General features: G+C 31.7%; 1 protein-coding gene across 4 annotated transcripts in view; it reads right to left on the bottom strand.

Moving 5' to 3' along the window:
* The window catches only part of for (cGMP-dependent protein kinase for), a 245,806-nt gene that overhangs the window by 29,186 nt on the left and 200,345 nt on the right, over nucleotides 1-16,275 (bottom strand). For all 4 annotated transcript variants that reach the window (XM_088268829.1, XM_088268837.1, XM_088268823.1 and 1 more), the window contains one exon: nucleotides 3,566-3,785. In XM_088268829.1, coding sequence (XP_088124955.1) covers nucleotides 3,566-3,785 — 220 coding nt within the window. The remainder of the gene's footprint in view (nucleotides 1-3,565; nucleotides 3,786-16,275) is intronic.

Below are 16,275 nucleotides of genomic sequence, written 5' to 3'. Positions count from 1 at the left end.
TCAGTCCTCGGTGTTGTTTTTCTAATCCTACGACAGTTCTTTCGCCGATTGCTGGAGGCGGGTGACTGATTTTTTATTGATTTTGAAATTCTGTCCACTGTTTGACGAGAAACGTTTTCTTTTTTTGAAATTTCTCTATTAGATAGTATTCCTAATTTCAGTAGCACTATAACACTAGACTTTTTTTCCTCAGAAATGTCTTTACTTTTTCCCATTTTGTCCTTTTCAAAAAAAACACTTGTGTTTACAAAAAAAAATTATACTTTATGAAATAAAATTAAAAATTAAGTTTTTTCACAAGACATGATAAGTATATAACCTCTCTGAACAAAACAACAACCAGAACTCAAGAAACTTCACTAATAAATGAGATAGGACTATTTTTTTTAACTTTCAACTATCTGTCTACCTGTGCTAATTAGGGACCTTTCTCAGAAAAAGGGTTTGAAATTTTGTAAAGGCTTAAATAATCCAGGTAAATTTTACATATTATTGAAGGTAATATACATGATAATAGATGTCAATAGAAAACTTAAAGTATTTATGTAAAATAAATATAATAATCCAAAAGATTTCAGAGTATTCAAAAAAATAATGGGTGGCCCTAATTCATTGAGTAGATACTGTAGTAGAAACTTTGCTCCATATTGCCCTTCGTGTGGTGTACTCGTGTCTGCCATATCGTGACAATGGTCTACCGGAGTCTGCGCCTTTGCAGTAACTAGGCCACGGATTAAAATAATATTATTTCCTCCACACAGTGTACACTGCAAGATCAGTTAACTGGGACCAAAGGCGTGCATTCTACATAGGCAGAAAAGCAGTGCCTACCCTGGATTACTGGTATTCCATATAGAAACACGACCAGTGCTTACTACGTCTTATCCTTACCTAATCCTACTGCCTGCCCTGATTAAAAAATCTTTGTACGCCACTGCTAGGGACATATAGCCACACTGATACCAGTAACCCCATAATATCTCAATAATTTATGCATTCAAAAAGACTAAAATAATTTTTAATTGTTGTAATGTGCATATTTGGCTCTTTAGCTAATAAGTTTGCCGACCACTCGGTTAAACGTATAGTAACGTACGATGAATAACGGGCGAGCCGTGCATTGCGATGAAGTACGGAGAAGCAAAACAAATCGCTTATTGTCTTCAAAATGTAAATGGAATAAAAGAGATGGAGTACTTTACTAAGCTAATAAACACTCGTTGGAATGTTCTGCTAATGGCTTGAAAGTAAAAAATATAAGATACAAGTGCAGCATTCTTTAGCCAGTAATACCGAGACCTCCCGAGTCTCAGAGCGATTCAACTCAAGGAAAGAATCTTTAATTACTTTATAAATTAACCATCTTCGTTTAGTAAATCGCATTTTAATATTCTTCTTCTTCCTGGCTCCATCCCAAGTTATCGTCTTTCTAGACTATTGGGGTCAGCTCTCCTCGTTCTCAGGATTTTAGTCCTTCTATCGTGGACAACGTCACCTAGGCCATGCCTTCGAATCATGTTATCTTTCTGTAGCATTCATGAATTTTTAGGTTTTTCTCTAGATGTGTTTCGAGGAAGATTCATGGCAATTGCCTGGTTCACAATATGATCAGATTCTCTGCGTCCTATGTGCCCAAACCATCTCAATAGACTTTCCTCTACCTTACTATTGATGTCTGTTACACCCAGGCTTCCACGAATGGAGATACTCTAGTTGACCATCTAAGCATTCGCATTTTATCAGTTTCTAGTTGCCTAGAATAGGTGTTATACATTGTCTAGCATTCGGAGCCATAGAAGAGTTATAGGAATTACATAATCTTTTTTTATCTTTACTTTAAACCCATATGAAAGTTATTTAAAATTACATAAAGGTTAGGTTACCAGTTTCTAATGAATGAAACTAAGATTTAAAATAAACAAATATTTTATCTAGAAATCTAAATTCATGACACAACAAAATAAATATAAAAAAAAAACTGGATTTAAAGCAATCTAAATAACTTAAGAAGATGTAAGATTTTTATCAAACTAACAATTATGTTTATATTACCTACACAAACACAAACACTCACCATCAATATAATATCAGGGAAGTAATTCTTATTAAATTTTTATACGAGTATATCATAGTACGCATAGAAGAAAAATGTTAAGCGCTCTTGAAACGATATTTTGTGAAAAAAAATAATTGACAAATATTATTATAATTATCATGTAGATACTTACATAATACATGTCTTCGATTTGTTTAATCACACAGAATTATATGTAAATATCATATACACTGATGGGAGTAGTCTCTATTGTTAGTTCTTATTTACATTGCACATTAAGTTTAAACAAATATTTTGCCGGAAAACCGTAAGGTGTTTTAATACAAGGTCGAGTTATATTTTACGTTGAAAGATACTTTTATATTATTGTACAATGATTTCCTTCAGAGTCGTTTGTATTGTAGCGTTTTGTATTTGACGAATGTATTTATTCTCCATATTTTACAAAAATACTTCATAAATTATTTATTTGACACAAAACATTCAATTACGGAATTCCAAGGAGCTAATTATGAAAAAAATATACTGGCGTTTGAAAAACGCGAAAAAATATTGAATCTGGGAGTAAAATTTCCTCAGGAAAAAAATTTTCGTTTTTCCATTCTCATACGAATGCGGGTTTAAACCATTCTTGCTATTCTCCAATGTCTACCTACTATTTATTCTCTATTTCCTTTCCCATATAGCGGTATTATCTTTTACCATAAGCTTTTTCACGTACGTCATCTGTATCTCACAAAATATATTTTACTCTTACGTATTTTATGTAAAATTAAGTGGATAATAAAAAATTAAGACGATGGGGTTTTTTACAAAGAAAATTATGTCTATTTTACACTAAAAATGAGTTAAATTCTTTATTTGTGAATTTTATTAACGAATCGTTATAGTGAATATTATTGACGAATTGTAACTACGACACAACTTTCCAGATCGACCAGCAAAATACATAACCATTTTCGTCTATATGTCGACTGTGGGATACATCGCCAAAAGCGCTGCCGTCGATATATAACAAAAAAATAAAAATAAATAAAATAATGGTAGTGTATTTTGCTGGTCGATCTGGAATTTTGTGTCGTAGTTTTAATTCGTCAATAAAATTCACAAATAAACAAATTAAACTGCTTTTTGTGAAAAATAGACATATTTTTTTTAAGTAAAAAAAAACTATCGTCCTTGCATATCCACTAAAATCGACGGCAGCGCTTTTGGCGATGTAAGCCGTTGTCGATATATCGATTCTCAGCAATCCAACAGTTGATTTTTAAGCTAACATAGGATAAAGTTGTATTTGCTATGGTCAAGATTCAAGACATCCGAGCGTGTATGGTATTATTTAATTTTGAAGGTGTGTTATCTCTTGAGGAAGTCCGTGTACTTGGCGACAGGGGAGCCGTGTTCGCACAGGACGTGTTAAGCTATCATAGGATATATTTGCATTTGCTTAAGTCAAGATTCAAGATATTCAAGTGTGCATGGTTTTGTTTAATTTTGAAGGCGTGTTACCTCTTGAGGAAGTCCGTGTACTCGGCCTGCCTGATGAGGCCGGTCCGCATCATGATGGTCTGGAAGCACTGGCGCTCGATGGCCCACAGCTTGCAGTCGGTGGCCGCCTTGATCGTGGCCGTCCGCTTGCAGTTGTACAGGATGGCCAGCTCGCCGAACACCTTGCGCGGCGCCATCGTGCTGAGGTACTTGCCATCTCTCGACACCTCCACGCGACCCTCTGTAGACAAAAAAATATACCAATTATTGACCAGAAGTTCACATACCAAAATGAAGATATTGTCAGTATTAAATTATTCACCCTAAGGATGAGATGTCAATTTTAAAGGTGTCTCAACTTGATATGAAACATGTATCATTCTTCCCTTTTTTATGAAAGAATGTAAGTCGATTATTCCGACTCCTGGCCCGACCACTTTAAGTATTATATTTGAAATACTTGACCATGTCAAATTTTCCTCGGTCTTCCTCTGCTCTTACTTCCAACTACATTCGCCTGATAAATTTGTTTTACCGCTCTTTCCTCACTCATTCGTCCAACATGTACAAACCATCTCAACACAACATTGATACTATCGTTATATAAAAAATAATATTAAATAATTATACTTCTATAATATTTATATGTTTTAGCAAATAGACAATAAACAATATTAATTACAATTGAAATTGGTGTACTACGAGGTAACATTAAAAATAGTGAATCAGAATAAATAATTGGACATTAAGTACTTGTTTAAATTGTGCAATTTAAGTACCAAGTGCCATGAAGATGGAGCTTGTAATCATGACCGAAACGTCAGGAGATGTAAATAATACATCGATTAACCCAAAATACGTGTTATGTTCATAATTGTTTTTTTTAGTATCCTGTCACATTGATGAATTTAATTTTGTGTTATTGAACTTGCGAAAATGAATATTTTAGATCTTCAAAAGTCGAATAGAAATACTTAACCTGATTCAGTAAATCTTTAATAATGTGTCAGATAACGCCATAAATATAATATTTTGTTCTAGATTTTAGGTTATACATCCATTAAAAATAATGTTACGAGTGGAATCGTGAGAGATTAAATGATACGCGAAACATCAATAAAGTTTAAGCGAATAGGTTCTAAAATATATTAGGCTTCAGAAACAGAATACGATACTTAGCAATTGGTTCCGTCGATTCGTTTATTATCATTTTAATTCGGTCACTTAGAAGCGGCTCACTTGTCAGTGGGTCGATTGCATAATTGCTTATTTAACAGTAGTAGCGCTCTTAAAAGTTGTGTTCGTAAAGCAACGGGGCCATCCTCAATGGCTACAAATATCCGCTTCGACAGAGGAAGATGGTGTTTATTTCGTATTTGGGGAGTCGTAGAACTGCTCGCAACATAACTGGAGATGAAATTGCCCATGGCGAATAGACAAAACAAGCCCGGGGCTGACACAGATCCCTAGCATCGGGTACGGCTGCCAGCTACCAGTATCATCGTTGTTACCCGAGGAGCGAGCGGAAACCGAACGTTGAACTCTCGAACGGTTGACCGAATAAATTGATAGCTCGAAAGACGCGGAAGTTTCAGGCTGATTGTAATGTGTGTCAGATTCGCATCGCGTATGATAAATACTAGTGTCTGATAATCGTCGCGAAATAAATTAACAAGCGCAGTTGTCGAACAGGTCTAGAACCCTTGATTTGGTACAATGTTAGAAAGAGCTGACTGAGAGAATTTTTGCATCAATAACATAAGAACATGACAATGATCCGACGAGATATCAATTATTATATGATTTGATTTTGCAAACACGCAGTGATCAGGCGATAACCTTGCAAATATCCTACCCGTAGAAAATTAGACTGATCACACACGACACTTTAAAGTCTGATAATAATCCTCCCGAAATGAATTAACAAGCGCAGGTCTCGGACCCTTTATATCGTAAAATGTTAGAAACAGCTGAACAATGTCAGCAAACGGCTGATATTTTGCAAACACAGCGTAATCGCTACGAAATACTTAAATCAACAAAATAAGAAAATGTCAATGATCCAACGATAACCTTGCAAATATCCTACCAGTAGAACATTAAACTGATCACAAACGACACTTAGGAATCTGATATTCGCAGCAAAATAAATTAACATGTGCAATTGACGAGCAGGTCTCGAACTCTTGATACCGTACAATGTTAGAAACAGCTGAACGATGTCAGCAAACGGCTGATATTTTGCAAACACGATGAAATAATTGCATCAATAAAATGAGAACATGACAATGATCCGGCGATAACCTTGTAAATATCCCACTCGTAGAAGATTAGACTGATCACACACGAAACTTTAGAGTATGATAATTGTCGCGAAATAGATTAACAAGCGTAATAGTGGACCGGTCTCGGACCCTTGATATCGTACAATGTTAGAAACAGCTGAACAATGTCAGCAAACAGGCGTTATTTTGCAAACACGACGTAATCGCTACGAAATTCTTGCATCAACAAAATAAGAACATGGCAATGATCCGACAGTAACCTTGCAAATATCCCACCCGTAGAACATTAGACTGATCACGATTATGAAAAAATGATGACCGAGCAGAATAGCTGATGCATGGGCGCCGTAATCAGTTCCATCAGATTGTGTGTATACAAAATTGAAAAGGTTGATGTTTTCAGTTACTGTTGGTTGCGGCAAGTGATTTCTGTAGCGGTGGTTGACATTGAATCAGTACATTGTCATGGAAACGGGTTCACAAGCAGACACGCTATAACATACCCGGTATTATAATACAAAGAACCGCATATGAGGAATAATATCATTTGTGCATTATTCCGGTACGCAGGACAGAACGCCAGCAATGGGCATTTTACATTTGAAACGCTTTTGTTGTGAATTCGTCGCGGGGAACGAAAACACTATTCGAATATGACCGCTTCATTTAAGAGCATAATATGACGAATACGTAGCGTTATTTCTATCATTGTTTGTTAACATTCTCAGCAAAGAAAAGAATCGAACTTCGATGCCGGATTGGTCAAATTGTCCAAGCGAGACTAACAACGATAATTGAAGATTTCCGTTTACGCTGTTCACTGTAGCGTGCTGAATTACTAAAATGAAACAAAAGGATATTCCAAAAAGTGGTGCCATACATTCAAATCTCTCTATGAAATTTATCAAAAGTCAAGATAAAAATAAATAAAATCACAAAAATGTATAATTCCTAAATAATCCTTCAATTACTCCACGATTTATTAATATTTGTACTTAAATATGTCTCAATAAAACAATTTATAATTATAAAATGCGGTCAAGTGGCCAATAAATTTTTTAACTTCTAAAATAAATAAAACAATAAACCATTTAAAAAATAAGGATAAATTCAATTACTAATAAAAAATAATATTACATTATTACTGAGATACTCAATGGATATTTTTTGTATTATTTTTATATGATTTTGAAAAGGGTATTTAAAACTGATTGATTGCAGTTACTCGAATGTAAATACACGAACATATTTGTGATAAAAGTTATATAAAAAATATTTGTATAATATAGTATATATATATATTTATATATATATATATATATATATACATATATATATATATATATATATATATATATATATATGTATATATATATATATATATATATATATATATATATATATATATATATATATGTATATATATATATATATATATATATATATATATATATATATATATATATATATATATATATATATATATATATATATATATATATATATATATATATATATATATATACAAATAGTTTAATAATAATAATAGTTTAATATATATATATATATATATATATATATATATATATATATATATATATATATATATACAAATAGTTTAAAATAATATAGTTTGCTAATGACTTTAAAGCATGAGATAAAACAATTTTAGCACTCCCGTTGTGAACTTTCAAAAGTGTACTTGCAGCAAATTATTTAATGTTGCATATTATTCAATGTTCGTTAGTGATTTTAAAAGGGGTATTTAAAACCGATTGAATGCAATTGTTTTAATAATCGAATGTAAATACACGAATGTATTTGTGGATACACGTTATACCAACGTTATTTATTTGAATAGTCTGCTAATGACCTTGAGGCACGAGATAAAACAATTTTAGCACTCCCGTCGTGAACTTTCAAAAGTGTACTTGCAGCAAATTATTCAATGTTAGCACAATATGTTTTCTGTCATTAGCCCACGAAACTGGTACTTTCTAATAGCCAAACATTAATGTTATTACTCTTTTTGATACGATCTTAACGACCGATCGTTTGTGATGTCACTCAACAAAAGTTTCGTTTCGATCAACGTTAGAAAACAAAATGAAAAATCATGTACCCAAAAAAATAATGGTGTTATTATTACTGATAATTGTTTTTTTACCGATTGTACTCTCTCCGGTAAATTGATTACTTAAAGTGTCAAAAAAGGTATTATTAATCACCATGTATTCAGGAACTTTGTTTATTTATTAAGTCAGTAATGAGAACATTAGAAGTTCAAAGTAACACAGTAGGTATTGGAGTGACCAGTCGTATTTTCATGTCATAATTGTAAGTTTATGTAAGTATACGAAGCAGTCAGATTTCATAAAGGTTTTATTTATTATAATAAGATATTATAGTTCTACATGCCCAAAAAAGACGAAGATGTTTTTTTTTTTAAATCGGAATATGGAAGTCTATGGGGGTATTTACGGGGCTTACGACAGGTGTAAAGACACAATTTTGCATAATTAATTAATAAAATATAGAAATAAATATTTTTTAGTTTATTTCTCATTTTTTATCCGCAGCCAATGGTGCATAAGGCGTCGCATCGAATCGATGTGGTTTGGTCGTAAATTAAACAATATGTAAAGGAATTAGTCCTGATTAGTTTAATTAGAAGCGAAATGTGTATGCCTGAATACAGATTATGTAATTGTTGGATGTCTCAGTGCAGGATTACCGTTTACGGTAAAGGAAATGGAGGAAAGTATAAGCTTATGTAATGTGTACAAGTCCCCTAAGGGTAATAAATTAAATTTATTTCCAAACAATTTTCAAACAAACATGGTTAATACTAATATTCCTTAAAAAAATTTGTACACGTGTCTCGCTGCATTCACCGTAAACGGTGTTTGATTACGATGTTGAATGCATCGAAATACGTGTCATAATAGATTTGAAAATAAATGTATACTTTAAAACAAAAATTTATTATTTACAAAAGTACTAAGCATCTCCGATAAGTTTCGAAAAGGTTGTTTTTCAATATTTTTGTAATTTGTGAGGTTAAAACACTTGATGGAAAGAGCATTATCTTGAAAACGAAGAAAAACATGACAGCCGCAGATGAAAACAACAAAAAAGCATTATTTTTACAACACAGACGAGCAATATTCTTCCAACACTTCGTCGTAACGAGTATTACTGAATTACAGTGGTCATATTCTCCGAAGTTTGGTGTCTGCAACGATGCCGGCGTCATAATAATATAAAAAGTGACCGACAATGTCCCCTTTCACTTTCCGGGTATTGCGTAATGGGAATCGGAGTACTCGACTGTCGAACGGCCAGTGTTCCAACCAACCTACCTTGATCATAGATGGTGCCACTTCAGATATGATCAAAAAAATACTTTAATAAATTCAAGTCAAAATCAGTATTTTTTTTATACCTATAAATCTTCATGCATTTTTGCACAATATATTTCGTACTATTTTCCATATTAAAGTCATATATCTAACCTAAGTATAATTCTAACCTAGCATCATTCATATAAAACCATGAATTATATTATTTTATTTATTGATTCGGCATTAACTTTGTGGAATGACATGATTATTTTATTAAAATTAAACACTTGAATATACCACTTTATAGAGTTTTATTTTTATTTACGACTAGTTTCGAAAACGACAGTTGTTTTCATCTTCTGGTACAAATTAAAACTGAATTATGTTTATGGTAGTGTACAAGTTATTGGGTTTCGGTAACATTTTCTTCTTCAGGGGATTTGTTATGCGTTAGATTGTACAGCTCATGAATGACGGTGATTTCTTCTTGTATATTGTGAGTTGGTCAATTGATGAGATGATTGATGCGTTCACCAATTACCTTATCAATTTACCACTTAACGATTTGAATGAGGAGGTCAATAACATTTGTCCGATGAGTAGCCCGATGTATAACTTAATTTCTCTAAAGAATTCGTATTGGTTTATGGTTTTCCTACTTATACATTATTACAATCTACCTATTTATGTTGAATTACACCTATTCACTAATACATATATTAGTGAATAGGTGTATCATGGTACAAGGAAAAATTTAAGGTCAAGTAAATTTTTTAAATAATTAAATACCTACTTATATAATTACATTACATCATAGAATACAAGACAAAAATATACATACTTATTAGAAATTAGTACAGATAAGCACTAGCCAAATTACACAAGCTAGAACGGGTATGGATATGCAACTCCGAGTCCCCTAGTTATTTCTGCTATTCTCTTTTTCCTACCAAATGTTCTTCCTACATTTCCTTTCCCATACAGCAATAATGTTCTTCACCCTGAGCACTTTCACTTACGTCATCTGCCTCCAATAAAATACAGTCAACTCGTGTCTAAGAATCATGATTGATCAACTTGCTTTTATGCAATTGAACATCAAATTAACACCGCATTGATCAAATGCAGTGCTCTATGTACATCTGGGTGCGGATAAATAAATGAAAAAAAAATCGAGGTTATATAGTGACATTTATTCTTAACATACGATTTAAAAATATACCCGCATATAAATGTGTCCGTATAATCATCGACTCATCAAGTATGTAATACCATATGATAATTTGAAGGTACTCTGGTAGACCTTAAAATTATGTTCTCATGAATACAATGCAGGTAATTTGGAACTTATCTTAATGGATTATAACAATGCAACGATTCGTGGGAAGTGCATTCAATTCTTTCGATAACAAAACATATCAATAAAAAAAACTACGCATTATTTGATCGAATTAAAAATTATATTTTGATTTGCTTTCAAACATTTTTTATGCATGTGATTCTCCCATGAGAAAATTTTGAAACAAACTCATTGAAAGAAGTGCTAAATACGTCTTATCAGATTTTTAAAAAATAGTATGAAGTATTATTTGAAAGCATATTGTTTCAGCCTTTTCAAAACATCGTTACCGATTGTTTAGTGTGTAAATGGTTTTGTTTTTCTAAATCTACTCAAAATAAGTACACAAATATTCTGTGGAAAATTATACGTTTCAAACCATTCTAAATAAACTCAGCTAAAAAGTGTATATTTTTTCAGACCAAGCGTATATTTACATACTTTAAGTAGATTTAACGATCTTCACCTATTTTTAATACTTCATAGTAGCTGCAAACTTCACAAATTCTCAACCACAGCTAAATTCCACATCTATCTAAATAACAACTAACACATGAAAATAATCTAATAAGAGTGTAAATATGGTATACATTGTTTAAAAAAATATGTAATGTGAATATTTAAAAATGGGTAAAATGGTAAACGGCAATCAAGTGTACGAATCACTTAAGTTACCCAAATGCCAGGTCGTAAGCCCTAGAATAGTGAGACTTCCACCTTCTTTCGTATACAAACGACAGATGTTTTTTCTTAGTTGAGACACCTATAATAAAAAATGACTTTACTTTACTTAGAGTTGACGATATTTAACAGAAGTATGTCGATTTGAAAATGCTGTGAACTTTAAAGGAGCAGACATAACACGAAAATATGACTGAATAAATTTTGGAAAACTTAGTAGTACCAACTTAGAACGATATTATGAAAATGCTTGGTTAAGTTAGCTTAAATTTGAAATTATTTATGAAAAAAATACCTTTACTTTGGCATAACAAACCTAAAATCTTTGAAAAAAAAATAATAACAATTTTTTTCTCGGAAAAATGTGAGCTTTTTAAAACAAAAAAATGTAGCGGTATCCTCTCTTTAATTCTCTTTAAGAGCTTAGAATAAGCTCATATAAGTGAATCAATTACAATACGAGTATACCGAGATATAAAAATGGTAATACATTACAAAAATCATAAAATAAATTTTCAAATTGGTACCAGTTTTGCAAAAAAAATGTATGATTCATTTGATCCAGTTTGGCATAATCGGAGAAAAAAATCTAATTCATGTCACACCTGAAGGAAATAAATAACCGAATTCCACCTATAGCACTTTTCATAGATTGTGATAGATTTTAAAATAGAGCTACCGGAGATATATAAATTTAAAAACAAAACCAGTCTGGACCACCAGCACCGGAGGCATTTTTTGAACACATTTGGATACATAATAATGTTATGTGTGAAAGTTAAACGGAGCATATTAATTCTTGTTCTTGTCTGTTCAAATTGTATAATTACATACATAGTAATGACGTGTAATGTGAGTTTCAAATCATATTAAAAAAGATTCAAACATGGGAGAATAAACAAATAAGCTGTGAGAAATGTATAAATGTTTTTTTTTTAATCAAAGCAAGCGTTAACACGTGAAAGCTTATGATTTTTTTATCAAACAAGACATTGTGTTTTTTCATGAGATTTTTTTGCGAATCAAAAAATGTTTTACTAACTACCAAACACCCTCTATTGGCTACATCATTATCTGAACAATGCAGTTATTAGCAAGTGAAATCGGCGATATTATTGATAGAAATCATATATAAACATGATTAATAAATATCAGAAAAGGTAAAAACAAAGTAAAAGTGATGTATTTCTGATAGTAAGCATTGAGGATAGAACGTCACGTCGTGATAAACACTGTTAGCTTCTCCCACATCCATTTATTTCGTCATACATGTTCCTTGATTACGTAGACTTTAACCATGGCCAGATTTAAGGTTCTGATTGATTTTTTCATGACAAGTCTTTCATACTAGCCAAATGCCCTTTCCAATTCATTATCTCATCGTGCATTTGCTTCATCCAGCTAAAAAGATCTTAAAAAGCCTTTCTTTATCTTTTCGATAATCTCATTTAAGACATTTTCATGGTATTTTTATTTAATTTAGGCATTTTTAATACTGTCATACCGATTCTCCCCTCATTCAACACTTATGACATACGTAAGTTGTTAAAAATTACGTACGGGTCTTATTTATTTATTTTATGATATACATAATTACAAATTATTATACAATTGATTCTCCATACTGATTTTTACTGAGGGCACATTTTACAATTCTTCTTTATAAAATCGGAAAGAAAGAATATTATTTTCAAATACGACATAGCTGATAATACGGTCACTTTTAGATCTAATGCTTCCATAATTCATTTATGAATAGCTCTTCATATTTGGTTTCAATTTTTAATGACTTTATAGGTGATGGAGGCAGGTTGTACAACTTTATTACCTATGATTCTTACATCGTGATAATAAAAATCATGATTTTATAATGATATCAAATAATATTTAGACTCGTTTACTAAAAATACACAAAAAATTTTCCATTACTTAAAAACACAAAGAAAAATATCACATAAATATTATCTGACCGAACAATAAAATATCACAAAGCATAGTGCTATTTTTAATAATAAAAATAATTGAGGAAAGGTACTAGGAATTTAAAAAAATTTAACCAACACATCCGAAAATGGGTTTGACTTTCCAGTTAAACTGAGCAAAAAACATGATGGCATTTTAAAAATAAAAATCCAGCTTATTGTATCATGAACTTGGATGTAAAAGTATAATATAATTTTTGGCGAAAAACCAGTCCTGGCCAGAGGCCCGATAGCCAAAAGCGTCCGATACAAAAAGTCAAACAAACGACACTCGCCCAGAGCAACAAAAGTAGATACAAGTACTACTCGTATGTACTGGTCAAGTTCACTGACTTTATTCACTGAACTGGTGACTGAACATACCCCGATACTAAAATACCGGCCCTAAACTGAGGTGTGATTCTAAATGGGGAAGAGTCCACAGCCGATGTTTTTTTATTATTATTTATTTTTGAGTGCATGTACGTATATAGGTGTGCATATTAGGATAAAAATGAAATATTTTGAAAGATGTATAATGGATTGTTGATAGATTTTAATTTTTGGCAGACGAAGGTGCCTTGTTTGAGAAATTTATAAAGTATAGCTTACTTTATTTGAGCATAGGTGAAATTCATTCCGAATTAGTTCACATCTATTTTTGTGATAGGTGTTTTACCTTACGAAGGCATAGAAAGCTATCCGCTTTATAATCTGTAATTTAAACAATATATCGAAAAAATATTAAAATATTGCCCTAAATCGACTGCCGAAACAATACATGAATTTAATATAATATAAATAGTGATATGGTAATATAACACTCTCCTTATCATTAATAGTTCAGTTTGTGTAATACCACTTAAAAGTGGTAGTACACAAAAATTTGAAAAAAATAACAAAATTCACCTTGGATTCAACCGTTCTTAAGACAATTGGTTTTCAATGAGTTACGATTTGCGAATCGCATCGCATTGTGGTTTGGCCGGTACTTGTCGGTAGTACGTTTTGAATTTCGAACGACGCCCGACTGCCCGAATTTAAAAAAAACAAAAGTAAAACAAACAGTTGCAATTTGACTCTTCACGCGGGCGCTCTATATATTGAATTGTTGTGAATACCTCGCTGTATTTTATTGAATTGTTGTGAATACCTCGCTGTATTTTGTGACCCCATCACCACCATCAAGAGAGAATCGCCCTGATCCCAGCGCTGGATCAAGACCATCTATAAGAATAAAAGGTTAGTTCTTTATTCATACGTGCTATTTGATATTTATCGAACTCGCCTTCCCTTGGTACTTGAAAGTTCGAGCATAAATCATCGAACTAACTCGGGAGAGTATCACGACTCCAAATCGATCTAAATATTTCTATCTTGTAGAATCGTCGTCTTATTGTTAATAATATAAGACTGGTCCTTCGAATAATTTTTTTTTTTGAGTTTCATTTCGCACTGTGGCGAAACCACATTGTATCATACTTATATTTGGTGCTGATATTGCGAGATTGCGGTGAATCGTCCATCGGTATTGCATGACTTTAGCCCGCCTTCCTAGTTAGGTTTAAATAATCAACGGCCATGATTTGCAAGAACTCAAATGATATAACATTCGGTATTCATTACCATCGGACCAGTTTTGTTTTCATCCAACAACCATTGCAAGTCCTCAGCGCAGCAGATCATGGCAGGCAAAGAATCATTTATCCTTAACCCCCTTATTCGTTTGCGATTTTGGATTACTTATCCTATATCTATAAATTATATGTATATAAAAAGAGACTTAAATTTAATATGCTGATTTTTATACATAATTTTTTTAACGATAAATTACCAAAATACTTTAAGGATAAAATAGTTTTAAACATAAATTGTCATGAACATACATTTTACTAGAAATAAGGATAAAATAAGACTGCCATTGTTGAAAAATACCAAGTCGCAAAATTGTTAAATGTACAAGGGTTTGAAAATGTATGATGAGATGCCTGAATGTATGAAGAATGAAAAGAGTCTGAAATAATTTAAAAATGAATGTATTGTTTACTGTAAGGAAATGTAAATATATATAAAGATGATGTAAATGAAGTGTAAATAATAGTTTATATAAGTTGTAATATAAGCTAACTTAAGAAAAAAATTTATAAATTCAAAAAAATATTTTGTATATTAAAAGCATTGTTAACTTTGTGGTATGGTAATATAACACTCTCTATATCGGTCATCGTTCACATTCTGTAACATCACTTTAGTAAACACCAATTAATTTCTCTCTGTCAATTTTTTTTATTTTTTTATAAATTGGACCGTAATCATATTCTTTTAATGTCCTGATGATGGAATGATTATTCCGAAACCGGTTGTCACGAATAAGTGTTTATTAAAGTGGTATTAAACAAAGTGAACGATGAATGATAAGGAGATTGTTACTTATCCTATTCCTAGCTATAATAATGATTTTTTAGCTAAATCGCTTTAACGTTTTACACGTTTTGCATGTAAATTTATCATTGATATTAATAGAAACCGATATTAGCCTAATCATAATAATAATCTATAAAAACACGCTGACTAGATCTCTACGGAGGCTGACAAGAAATTTAATGATCATACTTACGTATCATTATCGTTTCCTGGGGCATTTCCTCAAAAAGGAAAGTGTTTAAAGTGAACGTGAGTCGTAAGTTTAAATAAAATTCATGCAATCACGGACAACAGTTCCTACCTTATCCATCCTTATAATATTTTAAATCAAACTGAATCAATAATGCAAAAAAAAATAATTTCACATCGATCCAAATACAGACAAGAGTTTAATTTCAAAATGTGAAACTTGTCTATTACTTTCAAAACACTTTCTTTTGCCTCTTCATTAAATTAAAAAGATAAATAATTTTAAATAATTTCATTAATTGATTGGGCAGTCACTTTGTAGTAAAATCTATCCATTTTTAATAAGTGTTTTACTTATTATTTTTTGACATCTCATCAAAGATGAAGAAGAATATGGAAGTCTGGGCATTTACGGGGCTGACGGCCGTCAAAGGCTGGTTTAAGTGATCACTTTACACACGTGTAACATTCACCTATGTTTGATGAGATGAGTCAAAAAATAATATGA

The sequence above is a fragment of the Brachycentrus maculatus genome, unplaced genomic scaffold (assembly GCF_059751285.1).
Source record: "Brachycentrus maculatus isolate JH-2025_06_01 unplaced genomic scaffold, ASM5975128v1 h1tg000024l, whole genome shotgun sequence".
Lineage (NCBI taxonomy): Eukaryota > Metazoa > Arthropoda > Insecta > Trichoptera > Brachycentridae > Brachycentrus > Brachycentrus maculatus.
This window is presented reverse-complemented; position numbering and strand designations above follow the sequence as displayed.